Source organism: Monodelphis domestica, chromosome 4, assembly GCF_027887165.1.
Source record: "Monodelphis domestica isolate mMonDom1 chromosome 4, mMonDom1.pri, whole genome shotgun sequence".
Taxonomy (NCBI): Eukaryota; Metazoa; Chordata; class Mammalia; order Didelphimorphia; family Didelphidae; genus Monodelphis; species Monodelphis domestica.
In genome coordinates, this window is record NC_077230.1 from 409,748,151 (window position 1) to 409,772,328 (window position 24,178).

Sequence of the window (24,178 nt, forward strand, 5' to 3'; positions counted from 1 at the left end):
AAGGCATTCCGTCTTCCCTATAACATCCCCAGAAAGTAGTCATCCAGCCTCTTCTTGAAGACTCCCAAGGAGGGGGAAACCTGCCACCTCCCATGGCCGCCCACTTTTGGACAGCTCCAGTCGTTAGAAAGTATTTCCTGATATGGAACCTCACTGGCAGTCAGCTGTATTCTCTTCCACATGACATCCTTTCTGGGAAGATGGAGATGAGATGTCTCTTGTGTGTTCTCTTCAGGATCCATTACCCCATACCTTCTTCCCTTCAGTTCACATCGTGATATAACCCGGGCCCTCTTCTCCAGTCTACTAGAACTTCACCTAATGGACGAGGCATTGTGGGCCAACTCCATGGAGACCAATAAGGCGAGTGACCCAATTTAGAGAGAAAGCCACAGCCCTGTCCTTTCCAAAGCTTCCTCCTCCACTTTCATGCATGGTCCTCAGGACAGCCCTGTGAGGTAGGTAGAGGGAGGACCCACCTTCCCAGGTTACAGATAAGGAAGTCTCCAAAAAAGTTTAGTAAGGTGGGTCAGGTTGGTGACAGGTACGGAGTTACAGGCCAGGTTGCCAGCTTCTTAGTCCCTAGCATTCAATTATCTAATTCTGGAAATCCAAGGTCTAACAAGGGAACATCAGGGGATGAGGAAAGGAGGAAGGAAAAGAACCATTGCTAAAGGATTTGTGAACTGTGGTAGACTCTCAGTGTAGAATGTCCACACTGAGAGGGTCCTCAGAAGAGGACACAGAGGGAGTGACCGGAACCCTGTTTCGGAGTGGGAAATGGGGGAGATGCCAACAGCACTGTCCCACCCCAAGTAACACCAGTAGCAGTCTTGTCCCAAGAGTACCTCCTCTCACTCACCTCAGCATCAAAGAGACTTTGTGGCATCCCCCTGGCAGCTGCATGTGCCAACTACACCCCCAAACTACCACACCACCTCCATGGCAGCCACTCCTGCAAGTATCGACAGTGATGATGATTCCACCCTAGAAACCATCTTGTCAATTTTCAAGAATAAACTGACTCAGAGAGGGAACTGTCCAAGGTCACACAGCAAGTTAGTGTCTGTTTATTAAAATCTTCCCATCTAGTGTTTATTTCTTCTTTCTCTTTCTATTATTCTGCTTCTCTGAAAAGAATAGCAGGCATGTGGAAGGGGGTTGGGGAATGTGGAAGCTGGGGCTCAACACCCAGGACACCCCAGTCTTCCGTGGCTCAGCCCCTGCCTCTGAGGTTAGGTCAGGGATCAGGAGGGAAGGCTCCTCAGGATAGAAACCGCTTTCTCCTGGCTCCAAGTCTTTGTGGAACTGGTGACCAGGGTCCATCAGAAACACCAGAGCCCTCCAATTCAGATTTACTGGGGTTTTCTACCTTCAGGACAGGGCAGGCCAGGGGAATAGAATTCCCTGGGACTTATGTGCAGCAATTGAGGGCAAATCCAGGTAAGGGCAGAGCAATAACCAGAGGGGATAACTTACAATGGTCCCAGGGCTGAAAGGCTGACACCTTTCCCCTACACACACATACACACAGAGACCAGTGACACAGCTGCGGGTGCCTCTTAGCCTCAGGGAGGATCCTGGAGCTGGAACAAGGAGTTAAGAGGTAAGGCTAGGAATTTCCCTGTTGACTTTTGGGAACCATGGGAAAATTTTGACTTTGCTAGAATTCCATGTTGAATCACTCCCATAGATGGAAAGGACCTTCAAAGTCATCTAGTCTATCCCATTTTATAGATGGGGAAAGTCCCTCTTTGCTACACACAATGCTGCCTTCCTTTTAAAAAATCTTGCTGGAGATGGAGATGGCATTATCTTCCTCAACAAATTTCTATAGAAATTGGGCTCAAAATGGGTCGTTTCTCAAGTAGTAGAACTAGTGGAGGAATGAGGGAGGGGAGGAGGAGGAATACTCACAGCAAGAGACATATTTAACTTCCCCACTCTGTGATTAGAGCAGGGATGGGCAGAAATTGAACCCTAGAAGTGGCCTTAATTCCCATTCTGAGTGCCAGTTTGGTAATGAGTTCCCACTGTGGCATTCACCAACCAAATGGTTCTCTCCCTTCTAGGTCCTGCTTTCACCAAATATGGGGTAGGGATGGGTAGACACTGCATCGGGACTCTGGGTCTGACTGTAGCCATGAACATAAGTCATCCCTGGGAAGGTTTCTGAAGGATAAAACTGTCTCCTGGCTTCTCTCATCTTTCTTGGACTTCTGGCTATCTGAGGGCAGCCACAGGTCCAAAGGAGAGGTTATCGGGTTGGTGAGGAGAACCAGGAGTGACCAAGGAGGGTGGGAATGAGAGTTGCCATCCTGGGCTTCAATAACTGAGTGTGCTGCGGCTGGAATGTGGCAGGGGAGGGCTGGGTTATGGATGGCTTGGTCTGGAATTCTATCCTGGGGCAGGAGAGAAGAGATTTGTTTCTGTTGTTAGTGTGTGTCTGTTTCTCTGAGTCTGTCTTTCAGTAAATTAGCCTGTATGTGCCTAATTGTATGTATGTCTCTCTTAGCATCTCTGTGTATCTGTAGCAGAGTATCTGTCTCATCTTTCTAGTCTCTCGCAGGCCAATGTTTTGGCTTGGTGTATCTGTGTTGCTCTCTCTCTCTCATCCAGTGTCTGCCTCTGTATTTGTTTCAGCATATCCTCTCTTTCTCTGAAAAGAGTCTTTGTGTCTATATTTGTCCCGTTGTGTGTGTATATGTGTGTGTGTGTCTATCTCTATAGGTGTATGTGCCCCCAGGGGGCAGCCTTGGCCTGATGGTCTTGGCCAGGTAGTAAGAGGTCTCTGGGTGGGTGGAGGGCTCCTCGGAAAAGGTGTCCAGCAGGCTCAGACAAGTGCTACTTGCACTTGTGGATGTAGTACCCAGTGATGTAGCCGATGATGAAGATGACCCAGAACAGAACGATTCCGCCTACCACCTTCATAGCGATGCCCAGCTTCCCGGTGCATAGTTTATTGTAGACCCTGGTTTGAGGAGACAAGACACGCCCCCACCCAAGGACAACTGAGTCAGAGAGACACAGACACAAATCGATCCCCACAGTGGCTTGGACTGGACCTTCATCAGCCTTCATGCAAGTAGACTAGAGTGGAACAGAGATATTCTCTGCTGATTCAGGGGATCTAGGTGCAGGAGTCATACCCAGAGATAATAAAAGATTGGTGTACAGATTAAACAAATGGCAGCACTAGATATCTATCCCCTCTGGGCCTCAGTTCCCTCATCTGTCAAACTGACCCACATTACCCTGCAGGTCTCTTCTATCTCTCTGGGACCTCTGACCCTTGTTCAGATTTCTATGACTCTTCATGATTAACAAAGTGATTTCCTAATGGCAACCCTAAGAAATAGGTGGAGAAAGATACCGAGATCCTAGGTCCAGAAACGGAAGGGAGTCTTTGAAGTTGCACCTTCCTCATCTGACAGATGAAGAAACTAAGGCTAGAAACTTGCCCAAAGGTCACCCAAGAACCAGAGCTGGGATCTGAATCCAGGCTTCTGAATGATTATCCCCACTTTATGGATGAAGAAACTGAGGCTTACAAAGGGGAAGCAGCACCCTCAATATCACGCAGCTCATAGTTATAAGTGGCAGAGCCAATGGGCTCCAGAACCACAAAGATGGCTCAGGAAGTGCCCACTTCTAACCCAGATTCGATTCAGGAGAATGTATACTTCTTTAGGATCTCAGAGGCCATCTGGTCCATTCTACAGATGAGGAAAATGAGCCCTAAAGAATTTAAGTGACTTGTTCAAGATCACCAAGGTGTTCAGTGGTAGATCCAATTGGCTCAAAGTTCCCCTCACCAGGATAGGGATTTTTCATTTTTGCCTTAGGGGAACAGAGTAGGTACACAATAGATATTTGTTTCCAAAGAGCACTTACTCTGCTGGGCATTAAGGAAATGAAGAAGATCTACAAGATATGGCTTCCTGCCCTCTGGGAGAAGCTTGCATCCTACCTAGGATGGGGGAATCAGGACAGACCCTCATTAAGGCACAAACACCATGCAAAGCTGCCTGAGTCAGTCTCACCACTGCCAGCCACTGAGGCTTAGAGAAATCAGAGAAGGGAGAAAGCAACATGGGCTAGAGCAAGGTTTTGATAAAGGGCAAGGGTATGAGAAGGGAAGGCCATTTCTGGAAGGCAAAGACCATGAAGAAAGGTCATAAAGAGGCATAGCTAGAGGGAGAGAAGGTGGCTTGAAATGAATGATTAGGAGAATGAGGAGTGGGGGAGAGGGATTAAGGGCTTTGAATGCCAAATGAAGCTGTCCATTGGGAGCTGTCCAGGGTTCATGAGCAGGGAAAGGAGGACTAATGTCAGTCAATAAGCATTTATTTTTTACTTTTGAGTTGTTGTTTTTTTTTAAGCCTCTTGCCTACCATCTTAGTTATCAATTCTAAAACAGAAGCGAAGTAAGGGCTAGGCAATCAGGGTTAAGTGACTTGCCCAGGGTCATACAGCTAGGAAGTATCTGAGACTAGATTTGAACCCAGGACCTTCTAACTCCAGAACTAGCTCTTTGTTCACTGTGCTGCCTAGCTGCTTCCTAGTGCTGGGCATTGTGCTATACACTAGGGATGTCTAAAAAAAAAAAAATCCCCGACCCTCAGGGAGTTTACACTCCAATGGGAGTGTAAAGAATATGTAAAGAGCTTTATATCAGAGAAGGCAGAAAATGTCAGAAGGAAAGTCCTAGCAGCAGAGGGGACCAAAACAAGGTGTCTTCAAAGAAGCTCATGACACAATTCTTGGCACACGACCGTGCTGGCCAGTGTAGAATCAATTGAAACAGTCCAGCTGTTTGTTTCTGCCAGGCAGGGTCCTTTTGAGATTGACCCCAGATTGGGAGCTTTAGAGAATTTGGCCAAGAGTATCCCTTCCCTTCAGCCCACCCCAGGGTGGGAGAGTCTTGGGACTCCTTACCGCTCACAGCCTGAGCTCTCTGGGGTCGACACATTCATGCTGACTTCATCCTGGCTGTTGTTCCATCGGCTGTACTGGACGGCGCTCTCCTGGGGTTCCATCTTTCCAAGGTGGGAGTGAGTGAGAAAGGGCCGGCCTTGAAGAGGGAGTAATCAGTCAGAGGGTTACACAACTTTCTAAGGGTCCATTCTAAGGTCCATTTCCCAGATGGAAAAACAAAGTCAGCAAGGGGGTTCATTGGCCTGACCTGAGCAGATGAACTAGTCTTGTACCTTTCCCATCCCATGTCTGTCACTGTCCAAGAAGCCAGCGCCTAGCCAGCTGAAAGAAGTCAAGATATCCAGATTCTCACTCAAACTTAATGGGTTGCTTCATTGTTCGCCCCACTCCCCCAGGTTCTAGCTCCTTCCATCTGATTTGGAGAATGTTCAGACATTAACAATAGCTAATGCTTCTAGAACTCTGTTATATGCCAGACACTGTGTGCTAAGTACTTTGCAATAATTGATCTTCACATCAAACCTGGGAGGTAGGTGGTTTTTTACGGTTTTTACAAATGGGGAAACTGAGGCAGACAGAACTTAAGTGACTTGCCCAGAGTCAAACAGCTAGGAAGTATCTGAGGCCAGATTTGAACCCAGGAACTCCCATCTCCAAGACTATCTACTGAACCATCTAGCTATCCTCTGTATTATTCTTTAATCATTTGACATGTCTTTGTAAAAATTTAAACCTAAGAAGGAGCCTCTCTTCCTTTCTTTCTTTTCTTCCACAAAATGAAAATGTGCTTCATTCATCTATCCCAGCCTCATTTTACATTAAAAACAAGTTTTGGCTTAAAAATGTCATCACAGAAATAAGGAGTGAACAAACATGATGAGTGAGGGACCCATGATGGATGTGCTATCAAAGATTCATGGGAAGTCAGGGCCAGGCTGGGATAGGTGGTGATCTGCTTGGATAGAAGGGATGCCACCCTCATGGATGAAATTAAGGATTTGGTTAGGAGTAGTTGAGTCAAGCCAAATTGGCTGGAACTTTTAGAGCTTTGTGACCCTGGGCAAGTTGCTTAATCCTGTCTGCCTTAAGTTTCCTCATCTGTAAAATGAGTTGGAGAAGAAAATGAAAAACCCTTCTGGTATTTAGCTATGTGTCCCTGGGCAAGTCACTTAACCTTGTCTGCCTGTTTCCTCATGTGTAAAATGAGCTGGAGAAGGAAATAGCAAACCCCTCCAGGATCTTAGCTGTGTGACCCTAGGCAAGTCACTTAACCCTGTCTGCCTGTTTCCTCATCTGTAAAATGAGCTGGAGAAGGAAATGTCAAATCCCAATAGAGTCAGGACTGAACAACTGCCTAGGAGGTTTAAGCCTCAAAGGCTTTTCCCCTTAACCCCCCCCCACCACCCCCTTTGAGCACTCCTATGTCCACTGTTGGCTTATCAGGCAAGGGAGAAGGCTGGTGCTAATCTCTGACAAGTGGAATATTGTCAGCCTGCACAGGGGAGGCAGCCAGGGCTAGGGAGAGGGCAAAACTGCTGCCAAACTCTGATAAGTACATTCTTGCTTGATAAGTCTTCTGTGCCTGCCTCCTCCTGGGAGAGAGGGAAGCCAAGGGCCAGTGCAATAAGAATTATAACTAAAAGTTCGGGATGCCAGAAGAAGGCTGGTACTGGCCAATCCCATTGACCTGGCACTCTGGGAAGGGGTTGGAGACAATATCCCCTCTTCCTCCCTACCCTTTAAAAGCAAAGCTCCTTCTTTCTTTCTATCCATCCCTTTTTTATCATCCATTCATCGTCATTTCCCAGAGAGCAGCAAAGAAAATGTCACTGACTTTTCCTGATTCCATTTGGAGTTTGCCATTTTCTTCTCCAGCTCATTTTACAGACAGGGAAACTGAGGCAAACGGGATTAAGCTACTTGTCCAGGATCATACAGCTAGTAAGAGTCTTAGGCTGGATTTAAGCTCAGGTGTTTTGTTTTGTTTTTTTAACTCCAAGCCTGGCACTCTATCCACTGTACTACCTGGTTGCTGCAAAGAAAAGACTCGAAGAGAATCAATCTAGCAGTCAACAAATGCTCACAGGCTCCCTTTTTCCTAGTGGGTGCTCGGTTGCTATTTGCTGAATTGAAGCAGAGTATGAAACATGTGGGATGCTAAGACACAGTCCCTGCCTTCAAGAGGTTTTCCATCTAGTTGGGGGGACAGAATTTTAGGACACCCTAAAGCCTGGTTTACCTACTTTTCTATCTATCCATTTTCTCTCAGTAGAATGGAAGCTTCTTGAGGATTCAACTTTTTCTTCATGTATTGCCAGTGCCTAGCACAGAAGGGGCTCAATAAATTGTTTATTCATTGAATGAATGCTAGCACAATCCTTTGATTCTTGTCTACTTTGGGCTGGTTGTTGGCATGACAATAGACTGAGGGACTGAATCTTCTGCCTTCCTTTCTGTCTATTCTAAAATAGGAACAGAATTCTGAATACAGAGTATTCTGTCCCTAGCTCAGTTCCAGGCACATAGTAGGTGCTTAATATTTATTGATTAACTGATTGACCTAAGTAACTAATAATAGACTCTATAGGAGGAGACCAGAGATCTGTGAATGCCAGTAGTTGAGGAAAGCTTCCTGGAAGACATAAAAAGCTTTAAAGGACCCAGGACTTAGATCATTAGGAAAAGGTGGGAGGAAATCCCAGGAGACAGAGGGGTAGAATAAAGATCATAGACTCCTCAGACCATAGATCATAGCTGTGTGATAGAGCTGGAAGGATCTCAGGGCCCAGCTAGTCTAAATGCTCTTATTTAACAGAAGAGGAAACTGAGGCAGCAGGAAGAGGGAAATGAGCTGCCCAAAGCCCCACAGGTCCCAAGTGGTAGAGATTGGAATCCAAGGCCAGTGAAATGAATGAGAAACCATAATAGTCAATCAGGGAAGGTAGACTCTGAAAGATCACCCTGGTGCAAATATCAATAATCTGGAAATAACTCTTGATCAATGAAACATGTAAAACCCAGTGGAATTGAGCGTTGGCTATGGGAGGGGAGAGAAGGAATATGAAATCATGGAACCATGGGAAAATATTCTAAATTAATTAAATAAAATTTTCCGTTAAAAAAAAGTCAGTCAGTTTTGTTGGGAAGAATTCCCGTGGGGGGAATTAAAAAAATAATGAAGCCATGCAGTGTATTGGCAAGAGGGCTGGACCTGGACTCCACAGAGGGGTTCTGAGACTTACTATTACCACATTGGTATCAGTTCCTTCAACTCACCCAAGTTTCCCATCTGTAAAATGGGGACAACTAGGGGGCAGCCACATGGCTCAGTAGATTGAGAGTCAGACCCAGAGATGGAAGGTTCTGGGTTCAAATCTGACCTCAGACACTTCCCAGACCCTGGGCAAGTCACTTAACCCCCATTGCCTAGCCTTTACCACTCTTCTGCCTAAATATCCAGTATTGATTCTAAGACAGAAGATAAGAGTTTTTTAAAAATAATAACACCAACCCCACAAGAGTTGTGAGGATCAAATTGAATTATGTACTAATTACATGTGTGTGACCACATATGTAATATTTATGTAATCATATGTATGGTATGTGTGATCCCATGTGAAAATCATATTATAAAAGTATATTAATATATTATTATAACAAGTTAATGTTTATGTTATAAATATAACATTTATATAATTTGTTTATATGTAACATAAATTTATACATTATATAAAATTAGATTATGTTATCTAAATTGATCTATGTACACCTATATAATAAGTAATATTATTTATGTATAGACTTTACAATTATTTATGTATAGACTTTACATTTGTGTATATAATTAAGGTATATATTAAGCAGATACTTCATTTAAATGCACTTACTAGCTGTGTGACCCTGGGCAAGTCATTTAACCCTTTTTTTCTCAGTTTCCCCATCTGTAAAATAAGCTGGAGAAGGAAAGGCAAAGCACTCCAGGATCTCTGCCAAATGGAGTTGGACAAGTGACCGAATAAATACCTTAAAGTGCCACTGAAATGCCAGTTTTATTGTAGTTATTCTTAAGACTGAGCTGTCCCAGACAGCCCATTTCTGCCTTAATGGGCTCTAAATAGTGGCAAGTTCTTTCTGTGGCCCAAATTAGGATGGTTAGCCTGGGAAGGTCCTCTGGAAATCTGGAGGGCCACAGCAATGGACTCTAGGAGGTAAGGCTGGATGGGGCCAGGGCTGGGAAAGGGGGAAGGGGAGGTAGAATTCTGCTCTGAGGAGGCATCTGGACTTTATCCTGCAGACTAGGAGCCACGTGAGGTCTGAGCAATTCCCTGAAACACTCCTTAGCCAGTTTCTTTGGCCAAGGACACAGGCTGAAGAGGTGCAGAGACAGGAAATAGGGAGGCCAACTGGGAAGTCGTTACCATAGTCGGAGGGAAGAAAGGAAGTCCTGAGAAAATGAGGGATATCATGAGGTCAAAGCCAGATGTCTGAGTTTTGAAAGAATTCCAGGATGTCTAAGCTGGAAGAGACCATCTTGTTTTACCCCCTCTCATCACTGGACAGAGAGGGAAACTGAGGCACGGGGAGGGCAAAAGTCACAGAGCAAGTTAGGGACAAGGCTGGGACTCCTGCCTTCTAGGGCAACATTGTCACCTCCATATCATCACCTCCACAACAGCCCAAATGCTAATCTTCTCCCAGGTTGTCTTCTCCATCCCTTCCCTCATTCCATCTCAGATGGCTGGTCCTTAGCTACAAAGTCCAGAAGAGAAAACCAGCAGGATGTAACCAGACACTCCTTTCTCCTCTGGCCTCAATAACTTTCACTGGCTCCCCACTGCTGCCCATTTCAGGCCATTCACAACCTGACTCCAACCTACCTCTTCAGTGTGATCCTCTGGTCTTCGTTTAAGTCCCAGGCACCTAGCACACGGTAGGTTCTTAAAGACGTAGCTGAGTGCAGCTGTTAAAGAACCAGCCTTGAAGCCAGGAATACCTGGATTTAGGCCTTGTGTTTGATGAGTTGGACCCTATGACTCTAGGCAAATAAGTCTATCTATCCATCCCTCCATCCCTTCCATCACATTCCTCCTAGCCATCCCTCCATCCAAACACTGCAATGGAAAGCCTGCTGCTTCCAGAGACCATTAGGTGACACATTGGATGGAGGACTGGGACTGGAGCCAGGAAGACTCAAGTTCAAATCCAGCCTCAGACACTAGCTGAAGAGTCTAGACAGGGGGCAGCTGGGTAGCTCAGTAGATTGAGAGCCAGGCCTAGAGATGGGAGATCCTAGGTTCAAATCCAGCTTCAGACACTAGCTTAAGACTAGAGAAAACATTTAGCTTCTACCTTCCTCAGTTTCCCAGCTCTAAAATGGAAATGATAATAATAATAGCATCTATCTCTCATGGATGTTGTGAGGATCCAATGAGATAATATTAGTCAAGCTTACTGGACATACAATAGGTGCTACATAATTGTTTATTCCCTTCCTTGCTTTCTAACACCATCGGTCTTAGCACCATGCTGTCCCTTCAAAATTACTTTTATAGAGCATTTTTTAAGGTGAAAACCATATTACCAATGTAATGGCTTTTTGTGCCTCAAAAACAATCCTATGAGATGGGTACAAAAGACATCATTACATCCATTTCACAGATGGGAAAACTGAGGCTTGCAAAGTGGTTTCTGACCACCAGATCTAATTTAAAACAGGTCACTTCTGGCCCCCCAGAACTCTAGCCACGGCATCCTGATTCCTCAGCAGTATGGGCACTCACTCACATTAGACAAAGTCTATTGAACGAATGGGTTTGCCCATGCTCTATGGTGTGTGGCAACCTTCCTAGGTTGCCTAGGACCATCATCTCCTTCCAAACACAAGCCAGGCCCTTATCTCTCCCTGCCCTGAGCAGATTTCTTCCAGGGGTCAGTGAGCAAACCCAGGAGGGGCCAGAATGAAGCAATCCCTGCTTTCATTACCAAATGGCCACGCTGCCACAACCACTTGGCAGGGCAAGGCTAGTGTCCAAACCAGCCTCCTAGGGAAATGATGAATTTGCCTAGAAGCCATAATTGATCTTTCTGGGTATAGAGAAGGACCTCTGGGGGAAAAGGGCGAAGATTCTTCCCCTCCAGGGAGAAGCCAACTGGATAAAAGGCAGCTTCAAGGGGTGTTATGTATGTGGGTTTGGGATTGGTTTTTCCCAGATACCCAAGGCACAGAGGAGAAAGGAAATCTATGGAGAGAGATAGCATGGTGCTGTGATGGGGCACAGGCACAGGAGTCCATTCAGATTTGAATCCAATTCTGTGACCTCATTTGCCTCAAGTTTTCCTGGAGTAAGAGACAGCTGGGTTGCAAGGTGGCTAAACAGATAGGATTTAGTCACAGATACTAGTTAGGTGACCCTGGGCAAGTCACTGAACCTTGTTATGCCTCAGTTTCCCTATCTGTAAAAGCATCTAGGGAAGGAAATGGCAAACAGTCCAGTTATCTTTGCCAAGAAAACCCCAAATGAGGTCACAGAGAGTCAGATTCTACGAAAACAATTGTTCCTTTATTTGTCCTCTCTGCTTCTCAGCTTCCTTATCTGTAAAATGGGGATATTGAACTACGTTATCTCTTAAGAGACCTTCTAGTTCTGATATTATAGTTCTGGAAGGACCTTCTTCAAAATCCAAAGATTAAAGAAACAGCTCAGTTCCTGGTCCCTTGTCTCCCCAAATGCCAACTTAGCATACAAGTGGCACTTGGGGTACCCAGTGGACCTCCCAAGCAGAAGACAGAATGAGTGAGAAAACCATTTTCCCTTCCTCCTTTTGATTTCAAAGAAGCCAGGCTATGGTGTCACTGCAGAGGGGGATGCAGAAGAGCCTCTCAAGTGTCCCTCCACAACCTTCTCCATCAGTCCTCCCTCATCCTCCCCACTTCTACCCCTGCTGTCACTCTCAGGGATCCCGTCCTCTGGGTCTAGGCTTCCTGGTTACTTATCTGTATCCACATAGTGTCCTCCCCACTAGAATGTGAGCTCCTCCTAGGCAGGGGCTGCTTCTTTCTTGTCTATACATCCCCTGTGTCTGGCACAGTGCCTGGCACTTACTTAGCAAGCATCTGGCTCAAGTGAGTTGACTTGCTAGAGAGAAAAACATTGTGCCAGGAGAGGTCAAGTCACCTTGACTTCAATAAACACAGGGAAGAAGGGTTTAATTGGCAGGAGGACTTTATAAAAAAATACACCAATCCCTGCCCTCAGGGAGATTACAGACTATCTCAGGAGAAATCTAGCATTCCCAGATGCTCCTAGGGCACATGGGTGGAGGCTGGAATTCAGTTCCATTGAAAAAGGATCAAGTGCCTTCCATATTATGTAGGGGTTATTTTCCAGTCTTGTCCAATTTTTTCAGACCCCATTTGGGCTTTTCTTGGCAAAAGTACTGGACTGGTTTGCCATTTTCTTCTCCAGCTCGTTTAAGTGACTTGCCCAGGGTCACACAGCTAACAAGTGTCTGAGATGAGTCTTCCCCATTCCAAGCCTGGTTCTCTATCCACTGTACCATCTAGCTGAGTATAAAGACAATATAAACCAATCTCTGCCCTCCAGGGGATTACAGCCCATCACAGGAGAAATGGAGAAATCTATCCCCAGATCCTTTAGGGCACATGGGTGGAGTCTGGAATTCAGTTCCATTCAACAAGTTATAAAGCACTTAAAAGTAAGAAAAAAGACAAAAATAAAACAGCTCCAGCACTTAAAGAATTTAATTTACTTTCAGGGGGGCAGCTGGGTGGCTCAGTGGATTGAGAGTCAGGCCTAGAGATGGGAGGTCCTGGGTTCAAATCAGACCTCAGAAACTTCCTAGCTGGGTATTTATTTATTTATTTGCCTACATATTCCATTCTTTCCCCTCCAGTGTTTTTCTTTTATCTCCTTTTCCTTCCAGCCAAAGCAACCACCCATTTTCCATAAAGTACTAGATGCCCAGGTCTAGCCAAATGGGAAGGACCAATATGAGGGTCAAGCCAACTAGCTAGGCAAGTCACTTAACCCCCATTGCCTAGACCATACCATTCTTCTGCCTTGGATTCTAAGATGAAAAGGTTTTAAAAAAATTTTTATCTTCAGACCAGAGAAAATATATGCACATAGAAATCTATTCAAAACTCATGAAAAAAATCATCTGATACATGTTTGCCAGCTCCAAGAAATGGGACAATTTGGATCATAGAACTTTGGAAATTTGTTATTCCAGGTAATTGATAAAATAAAATCTCTTTACAAAAAAAAATGATAATTTGAGGGAAGCCCTAGCAGCTGTGATGGGGAATAATAACTAGAGTTTAAATAACAAAGTTGGCTAAGCACTTCACAAATATTAGTTATCTTATTTGCAAAATAACCCTGGGGAAATTGGTTTTATGGTTATATGTTTTATGGTTACCTCCATTTTTTACAGGGGAGGAAATGAAGGTACACAGAGAAAAAGGTCACACAGGTAATGAACAGAATTGGGCAGCAGGGCTAGGAGTTGAACTCGGATCTTCACTGAGGTCTCCTGTACAGAAGGAGGTAATTTAGAGTTGAGCTGAGGCTTTACAAGATGTGAGTTCCATAATAACCTTCACTGGATACCATAACAAATATCCTTTTCCCAGGACCCTAAAACATGGCATTGTATTCTTGGAAATTTCAAATTTTAGGGAAAGATGCTTCCCACAACAACTATCAGGGAGAGCCCTATGTTTAAGCTATTTTCCTCTATACAGTTGGAGTCTGTCATCCATGGTGGTCTCTCTTGTACTAAACACCACTGGCAGCCAGTTGGCTGGGGCTTGAACCAGATCTCTCTTGTGGGGAAGCTTTCCAGAGACCAGGTCCAAGAGTTATCCTTCAAATCAGCCCAGGGTGACTTGGTAACATCTCCCAAAGGGATGGATAACTCAGAGGGGGGAGATTTAGTATACACTATTCAAAGCCTCACCTTAACCACAGGGCAAATTTGGGTGGTTCTTCCAAGAGGAATGCTCTTCATTATTTGCCAACATCTTCAATTCTTTCCCCTCAAGTGTTTTTTTTTTTTAATCTCCTTTTCCTTCCAGCCAAAGCAACCACCCATTTTCTATAAAGTACTAGATGCCCAGGGCTAGCCAACTGGGAAGGACCAATATGGGGGTCAAGTCAACTGGGAAGGACCAATATGGGAGTCAAGCCAACTGGGAAGGACCAATGAGGGTCAAGTCAATTGGAAAGGACCGATATGGGGGTCAAGTCAACTGGGAAGGACCAATATGGGAGTCAAGCCAACTGGGAAGGACCAATGAGGGTCAAGTCAACTGGAAAGGACCAATATGGGGGTCAAGTCAACTGGGAAGGACCAATGAGGGTCAAGTCAACTGGGAAGAACCAATATGGGGATCAAGTCAACTGGGAAGGACCAATATGGGAGTCAAGCCAACTGGGAAGGACCAATGAGGGTCAAGTCAACTGGAAAGGACCAATATGGGGGTCAAGTCAACTGGGAAGGACCAATATGGGAGTCAAGCCAATTGGGAAGGACCAATATGGTGGTTGCTCTCCAGATGCTGAGGAGGATTGATTTTTTTATCTCATTTGCTCTATTCCATTATATTCCCAGAATGGCCAAGCTAGAATTGGCCTTGGAGGCCATCTAGTCTATCCCACACATGAACAATGAAAAGTCAAGATTTTATTTTTTTTTTTGTTAAATGTGGCAGCTGCCATGTCAAGCCCTAGGGGTGCACAGAAAGGTGAAAAATGTTCCTGTTTTCCAGAACTTGCCAACAGCTATCTCTGCACAAATAAGATATAGATAGGATAACTTGGGGGGGGGGGTAACTCAGAGGGAATAGCATAGTGGGTCCTGGAATCTGAAAGTGGTCATTCTTCCTGGTTTTAAAGATCTCTAGTGATAAAGGGGCAGATAGATAGTGAGAGTTTATCAAGCACTGAGGGAGACTCAGAAATTCTTATCTTCCCCAGCTTAAATGCACCTTACTAGCTACATGACCCTGAGCAAGTCATTTCATCCTGTTGGCCTCAGTTTCCTTATCTGTAAAATGAGCTGAAGAATGCAAAATCACTCCAATTATCTTTGCTAAGAAAACTCCAAATGGAGTCACTAAGAGTCAGACAGGACTGAAGGGTGATAAAAGAACCTTATTTCCTTAGTTCTAAGGGGCCCCCAGAATTTTCAATTTTCAAGAGAAATAGGGTGATACTTGAACACCAAGATACCATACTCTCTTTTTGATGTTCCTCAAATGTTTTAAGGTATTTTAATTTTCTTGTACTTGCAGCAAGGAGGCCATCAACTTCTGAGACTCTTGTTTCTGATGTCCTGTCTCTGCAGAGCTGGGGGTTCTTGTGGTGATAAAAAGCAAACACCTTGAGAAGACTAAATCATGTGGCGGTGTCTTATAAGGAATTTAATAAAGGATTTGACTAAACTATGAGCCCCGTGGGAGAATTCAAGTCTCCATTGATTAAAAAATAGGCAAGGAGGGTATAAATGGAGATTTTGAACCTTTGACTTCATTCCCCAGAAGTCCTTAGTATTTCCCAAAATTCCCTACAATCTCTCCTGTGTCTCCATGTGGGAGAGATCACATTTAAGTGGATGTATGCTCCTCCCATCCCCTCTTTTTGACCCTTATTAATAAAACTTTTATAAAATATAATATTTAGTTATTGTAAATTAATTTAAATCTTTACAGGAGAGTCAATCCTGCCTTCAGTCTTGTCTGATTCCACGGTTTTAGAACCTGTGCGGGGCTCCTGCATCCCATTAACAATGGTGATAAAGACTGAAATTTTTTTTCAACTAAAGAATTATTTTTTCAAATGGCAACTAAGTTATTAGGCCTTAAATTTTATTTAGTTGTTATTTTTATTATTGTTTATTGATGTATTCTATATTAATTATTTAGTTTATTTAGACCTAACTTACTTTAAAAAAAACTGAATTGATGGAATTTCTTTTGGTGAATGGTCAGTGGGAAGAAAATTACTAAGACACTAAGGGAGCTTCTATGAACCAAGACAGCTGGGGTACCTTGTTTCTTCTATTGTTCTTGTTCAGTTGTCTCATTTGTGTCTGACTCTTCCTGAACCCATTTGGGCTTTTCTTGGTAGATGATTTGCCATTTCTTTCTCCAGCTCATTTGAGAGGAGGAAACTGAGGCAAACAAGAGTTAAGTGACTTGTCCAGGGTCACACAGCTAAGATACTGGAGTGGTTTGCCAATTTCTTTTCCAGCTCATTTCAAAGAGGAAACTGAGGCAAAAGAGAGTTAAGTGTCTGAGGCCACATTTGAACTCAGGTCTTCTGGACTCCAAGCCTGATACTTTTATGAGGCATCACCCAGCTGCCCCTATTCTCAGGCTCCTATATCTGTATCTGGCAATTTTTTTTTAAACCCTCACCTTCTGTCTTGGAGTCAATACTGTATATTGACTCCAAGGCAGAAGAATGGTAAGGACTACGCAATGGGGGTCAAGTGACTTGCCCAGGGTCACACAGCTGGGAAGTGTCTGAGGCTAAATTTGAACCCAGTCTCTAGGCCTGGCTCTCAATCCACTGAGCTACCCAGCTGCCCCCTCTGGCAATTCTTAATCCTTGGCCAAGTTTTCTTTGCCTAGAGAAGAAGTCTTGGTTTTTATTTTTTCTGCTGAATCGGCTTCTTCCCAGGTTACCACTGATCCTTCTCTTTATCTGTGTCAATTTTTTTTTTTAACCCAACCTATGAGTTCCTTGGTCCAGGGGTTGCCTCATATCCTCCATTCAGAGGCAATTGGGTGTTTTAGTAAACAGAGCCCTGGATTTGGAGTCAACATAGCTCAAATTCAAATCTAGCCTCAGTATCTGTGTGACCTTGGGCAAATTCCTTACCCCATCTGCCTCAGTTTCCTCATCTGTAAAATGGGGATCAAGATAGCACCTACCTCCCAAGGTGGTTGTGAAGATATAACAAAGTTCTTAGCCAAATATTAGACTCACAGTAAGTGCTTAATGAATGTTTGTCCACTTTAATTTAACATGGAAACTCCTTGGAACATTTGGGCATGTTAGCAACCAGAGTATTATTGGGTTGCCTGGGTATTAAGAAGTTTATTGACTTATACAGGGTCACCCACTCCAGTATGACAGAGGTAGAACAGAACTGGGGCCAGCTTTCTACCTATACTGTAACAAGGGAATCACTTTAAAAGACTGATATATATTAATTTAAGGTCGCCAAGGAATCAGCTATGTAATTCCTAAATGAAAAACTCAAGTCAGCCGTCAGCCTTTTTTGGAGTTTAATTACAATAGGAGTAAGAAGGGAATTAGAGATAGAGAGAGAAAAAGGGAGAGAAGGGAATAGGGCTTAAATACCCCTTCTGTTTAGGCTGGGCCAAAAGGCCCAAGCCCTTAGATAGCTGGGGCAAAGAAAAGAGATCAGTCCCTATTACTCACGTGACCAAAATGGAGAAACAGTCTCAGAGGCCCCCACCTTCAGCTTCCTTCAGAGCAAGCCTTCTCAGAGCCCACACGAACCACACCGACCAAAAACTCCACCACCTCCCTGAGTCTTCAGACCCTCCTATCTTTAAGGAAAACCTCCAAGTTGCCTCCCCTCAGTCCTCACATCTACCAATCACTGTTCATCAATTTCCCTGTCAATGGAGGCTCTAGCTTAACCCAGGACCGCCCAGAGGTTTCTGGCTTTTGCACATGTCTGTTGAAGGTCATATTTTCAAATGATTAAATCTTTACTCCTTTGCTACAGCCCTTTCTAAATCCTGTTAACTTGAGATTGGAATAATTAAATTTTGATCTAGGCTGCAGCCCTTACTCAATCCTATTAGGACTGAATAGGGTGAGATTGATTCCAAGTATCTCCATTGTATCAATTCTAAAATCAATCAAGACTCAAAGAAATTCCTGTTCTATGCTTAAGCATAGGTCAAAGTCCTTTCCATTGTTCAGCAAAAGGTTTCTGTCCTAAAGTAATCTTAAGAAGGGAGGAGGAGGAACCTCCCATGCCAATGGGGTTCCCATTCCAATAGACTATCAGTAAGAAATTTTCCCAAGTATGAAATATCCCAATGGTGAAATTTCCAACATTTATAAGTCTAAGGAATTTTGAGGTTTACAGCTACCACCCTGGTTCTCTCCAGTGATCTCTTTTTAAAAAACTTTTACCTTCTGTCCTCCTAACACTCCTTCAAAGGCTAGGCATTCGAGGTTAATTGACTTGCCCAGGCTCACAAAGCTAAGAAGTATCTGACACCACATTTGAATCCATAACCTCCCATCACTAGGTCTGGTGCTCCCTCCACTGGGTTAGCCAGCGGCTCCATTCAAAATCTTTCTATTCTCCCTAGTTGACCTCCCCCTAGTTCAGGTGAAGAAGCACATTTGTGTGGAAAGAAACAGTACTGGTAGCCTTGGATGGTCAGCTCAAGCCCAAAGACCTCTGAGGCTCTTCCCAGACCCGAATCGATGACCCTAAGGCCATCTTGTTGACTGTCCCATTTTCCTGCTACTTTGTCCTTCTTTGGCCTTTTGGATCTTCTCTCCTGGTCCTCCACCTACCTCCCTGGCCACTGTTCAGTCTCCTTGGCTGAGGTCTGTCAGTGTCTCTTGGCCCCTAAGAACTGGCATCCCCCAAGATCTCAAGCCTGGGACCTATTTTCTTTATAGAGCCTCTTGTGGTCATCTCATCAGCTCCCATTAGACTCAATGATCATCTCTCCATAGAAGACTCTCTAGTCTAAATATCCAGCCCTAACCTCTCTCTGACCTGTATCCCTAATGGCCTGGCAGACTTTTCCATCTGGATAATCAAACTTAACATGTTAAGTAAAATAGAATGATTCCACCACCACCCCCAAGCCTACGATTCCTAATTTTCCTATTTTTATTGATGTTATTGCCATTCTAAATACCTAGGAAGGGAAGGGAAGGGAAGGGAAGGGAAGGGAAGGGAAGGGACGGGAAGGGAAGGGAAGGGACGGGACGGGACGGGAAGGGACGGGACGGGAAGGGACGGGACGGGAAGGGACGGGAAGGGACGGGAAGGGACGGGAAGGGACGGGACGGGAAGGGACGGGACGGGACGGGACGGGAAGGGACGGGAAGGGACGGGAAGGGAAGGGACGGGACGGGACGGGAAGGGACGGGACGGGACGGGAAGGGACGGGACGGGAAGGGACGGGACGGGAAGGGACGGGACGGGAAGGGACGGGACGGGACGGGAAGGGAAGGGACGGGACGGGACGGGACGGGACGGGACGGGACGGGACGGGAAGGGACGGGACGGGAAGGGACGGGACGGGACGGGAAGGGACGGGACGGGAAGGGACGGGAAGGGACGGGAAGGGACGGGACGGGAAGGGACGGGACGGGACGGGACGGGAAGGGACGGGAAGGGAAGGGACGGGAAGGGACGGGACGGGAAGGGACGGGACGGGAAGGGACGGGACGGGAAGGGACGGGACGGGAAGGGACGGGAAGGGACGGGAAGGGACGGGAAGGGACGGGAAGGGACGGGAAGGGAAGGGAAGGGGAAAGGAAAGGGAAATAGGAGGAAGGGAGGAGGAAATGGCAAGATAGGATGGGGAAGGGAAGGGAGGAGGGGAAAGAGATAAGATAGACATGGATAAACTGGATTTGTAAGCAAACTGTAGAAGGTCAAGAAAGTTTGTATTTTATCTGAGAGACAATAAGGACCAAGGGAAGGTTTGGACTAGGCTTTAGGAAGATCTTTGGCAGGGGTGTGGAAGGTGGGTCAGAAGGTAACAATTGTGAAGCCCAATTCTAAGGCTATTACAATAGTTGATTGGATTTGGATTCCTGTCTTTTTAAAGCACTTTTTAAAGATTGGTATAAAAGGATAGCCCTTCCTTCCCTTCCCTTCCTAAATTTAGCATTTCTTTCCCTAGATGTGTGCGGTGGAGGGTAGGAGGGTAACTGACTTCCAACTCAGGCTGGTAGGCTGAAGACACAGGCTATACCAATCAGAAAGTTGTTTACCTGGCCCAAGAATTGAGGATGTGGCAGCCTAGGGATGGGTAGACATTTCCTTGGACCACATCAGCAGGAGAACCCAGGAGCCTGGACTAATGGGTAAAGGCATTGAGCCATATTAACAGGACAAGGCTTGGAAGCCTGGACAAAGGCAACTTTTCTTGTAGATCTCATTATTTCTTACACTGAAGGTAACAGCAAACACAGGGCTAATGGGGGAAGGTTCAGTTGCCTGGTTCAGAGGGGTGTTCACCCTTGGTCTCAGGGAAGACAAATCCCTATAAGTCTTAACTCTTATCTTGTAGGTGATCCAGTAAAGGAGTGATTCATCTGATTGTCCCAAACCTAAATTCCCTGCTAAGGGGAATAGGGACTATTTGTCTGTGCCAAGGGAGGAAGACCTTGTAATCTTGTAGTAATAATGGAGGATACGTGTAGGAATCCCACTGGTCTCCATTCTTACCACCCACCCAACCTCCACTAGCTGTTATTGAAAAATGGCATGGGCTAGGCAGCTGGGGTTAACTGACTTGCCTAGGAAGTGTCTGAGTCCTGATTTGAACCCAGGACCTTTGATTCCAGGCCTCGAGTTCTAGCCACCTTACTACTACCACCATAGCTACTTAGCTACCCCTAATTAGTTATTATTGTTATCGTTATTATCATTACTAATCATGCAAGAGGTCCAGAGAATTTATAAGACTTGCTCAAGATCAAACAAGTGATAAATGGCAGACCACAAATACAGGCTCATTTGACTGCCTTCCACAAAACACTTTTCCCCCCAGCCAGTGAAAGGTATTTTATATCCATTTTATAGATGAGGAAATTGAGGCCCAGAAACGGAGTGAGACTGCCTCAGAAGTTTGCTGTAAGATTGCTAAGACAGAATTCAAAGATGCTGAGTTAAGATCTGGATGGAGGGACCTGGGGGTCCTGGAGAGTCTGTCACACTCAGCCATATAGCAACGTGTCTGGAACTAAAGTCCAGGCAGCTCCTTAATGCACACCAGGTCTCCGAGCTTAAAAACAGAAAAGGACTGCCTAACCCGGCATTTGGTGAGAGCCAGGAAAGGGAAGATCCAACATGGCGCCTGGAAATGAAATTCCCAAAGAATGTGGTGTACATCTTCCCGTTTTAGTTCCGGCTTTTGAAGTGGGTTGGAGGATGGATTTGGTTTTGGGAGTAGAAACAAAAATAAAGCCCAACAATCCTGGGATCATGCCCACCCAGCTCCCCAAGGGCAGCCCAGAGAAAGGAGCAGAAATTAGGCAGAGGACAAACAGGAGCCACAAAGAACACCAGGGGCTGCTAGGTGGCACGGTGGATAGAGTGCCAACACCCGAGTGCAAATCCAGTCTCCTGCACTTACTATGTGACCCTGGGCAAGTCACTGAACCATTTACCTAGCTGGAGAAGGAAATGACAAAGTATCTAAATACAAACAAAAGTTTTAAGAAAAACCTCAAAGGGGGCCTTGGAAGAGACAGACAATTAAAAAAAACACAATAATCTCAAATCTTGAAGGCTCTAGAGAGCCAGGGTCAGCAAAAGGCTGAAAGGAAGGTCTAGTGGGCTCGGGGCTACGAAGACCCCCTCCCGGTTTGGGATTGAGCCCTTTTGATAACAGGGAAGGAATCCGGTATTAATTCTGGTACAAGTTGTACCAAATAGCTTCCGGGATCTGTAGGAGGTGGGTGGCTGAGCCTTACATCACAAGGGAGAGAATGTTGGACTTTGAAGTGAGGAAGACATGAGTTTGAATCTTGCCTAGATCCTGGGTGGCACTTCACATGTTTGCCTCAGTTTTCTCATCGCTAAAATCCGGGTATTAAGAGCATTTATCTCACGGGGTGGCTGTGAAGATCACTCACAAGCAAACCTTAAAAAGCTATGTAAATGCTCACTTGTAAGTTTGGCCAAAGAGCGAGGGGAGGCTACGTAGTTCTAGAATCTGAACTATTCAGGAGAGTCAAGGTAAAAGCGGGTTCTCTCCCCCCTTCATCTATCCCCCTCTCCTTCCCTGGAGTCGGGAAGACCCGAGTTCAAATCTTCTCTTAGCTATTTCCTAACTGTAATCCTGAGGGCAAGTCACTTAAGTCCCAGTTTACTCAACTGTGAAAAGGGAATGATTAATAATAATAATAATAATAGGATCCACCTATCTCCCAGGGTGCTTGAGAGAATCAAATAGAATATGGGTAAAGGACTCGGCACAAATTACGTTTTTAAGAAAGTCTGTTTAATAAGCCCGGGTCTCCCCCTTCTCTTCCCCTTGCCTCATCTCTCGCCGAAAGGAGCCAGAGCACCGCTTAGACCCACGGGGCTGAGCTGACCGAGGTCCCACAGAGCCTTTTAGCGTATCCGCGGGAGCTCGCCACAACGGGGGCCACGGAGATAACAGAAGAACTGGGCTCGGGGCCAAGGCACAGCTCCTCCGGGCCGGAGGGCTGAGTTTACGCACGAAGCTTTCCCCTCTCCCCGGGCCCCCATCTCCTACCGGACTCAAGCAATGGCCCTTACCTTAGAGCGGAGCCCAGATCAAGGGCTGTGGTTCTCCGGTTAGATGAAGACGCCAAGAGTCTCGTCGGTCTTAGGAGACGGTGTTGGGTGCGGAAGGGCTGCGCGCTCTGTCTGTCTGTCTGTCTGAGTCTCTCTCACCTGAGACTCTGTCCCTCTCCCCCGCGCCCCCCGGCTGCGGCCCAAGAGATGGGTCGGAGGAAGATTCCTCTGGGGCGTCTCTGGCCTTGGGCAGAAGTGGCTGGGGGGTTTCTTGGGAGGCCACCAGCTCAGCTCAGTTCTGCTCTGCTCGCTGGACTGCTCTGCGTGGGGTGGCAGCCTGGGATTAAAGGAGGCTGAGAAAAAGGAGGAGGGGGAGGAGGAGACGGGGGCTGTCCCTCGGGCTCCTGGCTGCAGAAATGGGAACAGCGGCGGCCAGCGCTGACTCGGCACTTCTGAGCAAATGGGAAGTTGCTTGGGGCAAAACTTGGCTGCCTTCTTGGGCTCCTCCCAGCTCAGCCTGGAGCCAAACTCTTCAGCCCCGTAGAGGGAGGGAGAGGGGAGAGGGAACACAGCTGTATGGCCTGAGGCGCTTAGCTGCGAGGGGGTGGGTCCCCTCCGCGGGCTCTCCTTCCCGGACTGCGGAAGAAGGGCTTAAAAGAGGCTCGAGATAGGGGCGCAGGCCGCCCGCCGAGCTGCCTTCCCGAGGGGCTCACCGAGGGTTAGGGGACAAGCTTGGGTAGGTTTCTGTCTCCGCCCTGGTAGGTCGATTGGGGATTTGCCAAGGGTCTATTGGAGAGCATGCATTTGCCTGCGATTGGAGAGTAAAATTGATGCTTGTACCTCTCTTAAATGATTGATGATTGGGGGCAGCTAGGTGGTACATTGAGAGCCAGGCTTAGAGACAGACGGGAGATCCTGGGTTCAAATATGGTCTCATACTTCCTAGCTGTGTGACCTTGGATAAGTCACTTATCCCCAGTTGTCTATCCTTTGCCACTCTTCTGTTTTAGAATTAATACTAAGATAGAAGGTAAGGATTAAAACTATATATCACAGTGACCAGATCCAGACTACTTGTATTGAGCAAGAATCCCTCCTCTAGAGGGCACTTAGTGAGAGAGCTAGAGAGGGGGCGTTCTAATGTGGCTTTAGACACTTAACTGTGTGACCCTGGGCAAGTCACTTAGCCCCCATTGCCTAGCCCTCCCCTCTCTTCTGCCTTGGAACCAATACACAGTATTGATTCTAAGATGGAAAGTAAAGGTTTAAAAATAAAATTATCCTACCTAAGCATCTGTCTCTAAGTCCATGTGTGTCTGAAGAGTGAATGTCTCTTTTTCCTGCTGGATGGTGTTCCCTCTTGGTTGAGTTGGTTGGTATCCTTTGTACTCAAAGAGGACCAAAATATCATCACTGGGTGATGTCTTCTGACTTGCCATAAATTGGATGCAAGTAAGGCAGAGCTGTCAGCCTCACTCTCTCTTCCAGAATCATCCAAGGCCAGCAGTGGCAAGACAAAAGTCGAGATGACTGGTGATGGTTTGGGTGCCGTGGATGACCTTGGCTTCTTCCATGTCTAACCAAGCTCCAAGCACTCCAAAACTCTTGCTTCTGTAGCCTTCATGGAGCTGGGGCAAATTGTTCTCATCCACCCCTTCCAATGGAGGAAGTCTTCACGTGCCTGAGGTAGACATCTCCCTAACTT

The 24,178-nt window shown here is 45.9% G+C and overlaps 1 protein-coding gene across 1 annotated transcript; it reads right to left on the reverse strand.

Moving 5' to 3' along the window:
- Positions 1 to 1,038: 1,038 nt before the first annotated feature.
- On the reverse strand, positions 1,039 to 22,934 carry SMIM1 (small integral membrane protein 1 (Vel blood group)). Its single transcript, XM_003341068.4, has 3 exons — positions 22,495 to 22,934; positions 4,939 to 5,074; positions 1,039 to 2,971 (listed from the first exon to the last, which is right to left on the reverse strand). Exons 2-3 carry the CDS (start codon positions 5,037 to 5,039, stop codon positions 2,845 to 2,847), a joined length of 228 nt encoding a protein of 75 aa, XP_003341116.1. The 5' UTR covers positions 5,040 to 5,074; positions 22,495 to 22,934; the 3' UTR covers positions 1,039 to 2,844.
- Between the last annotated feature and the right edge of the window lie 1,244 nt (positions 22,935 to 24,178).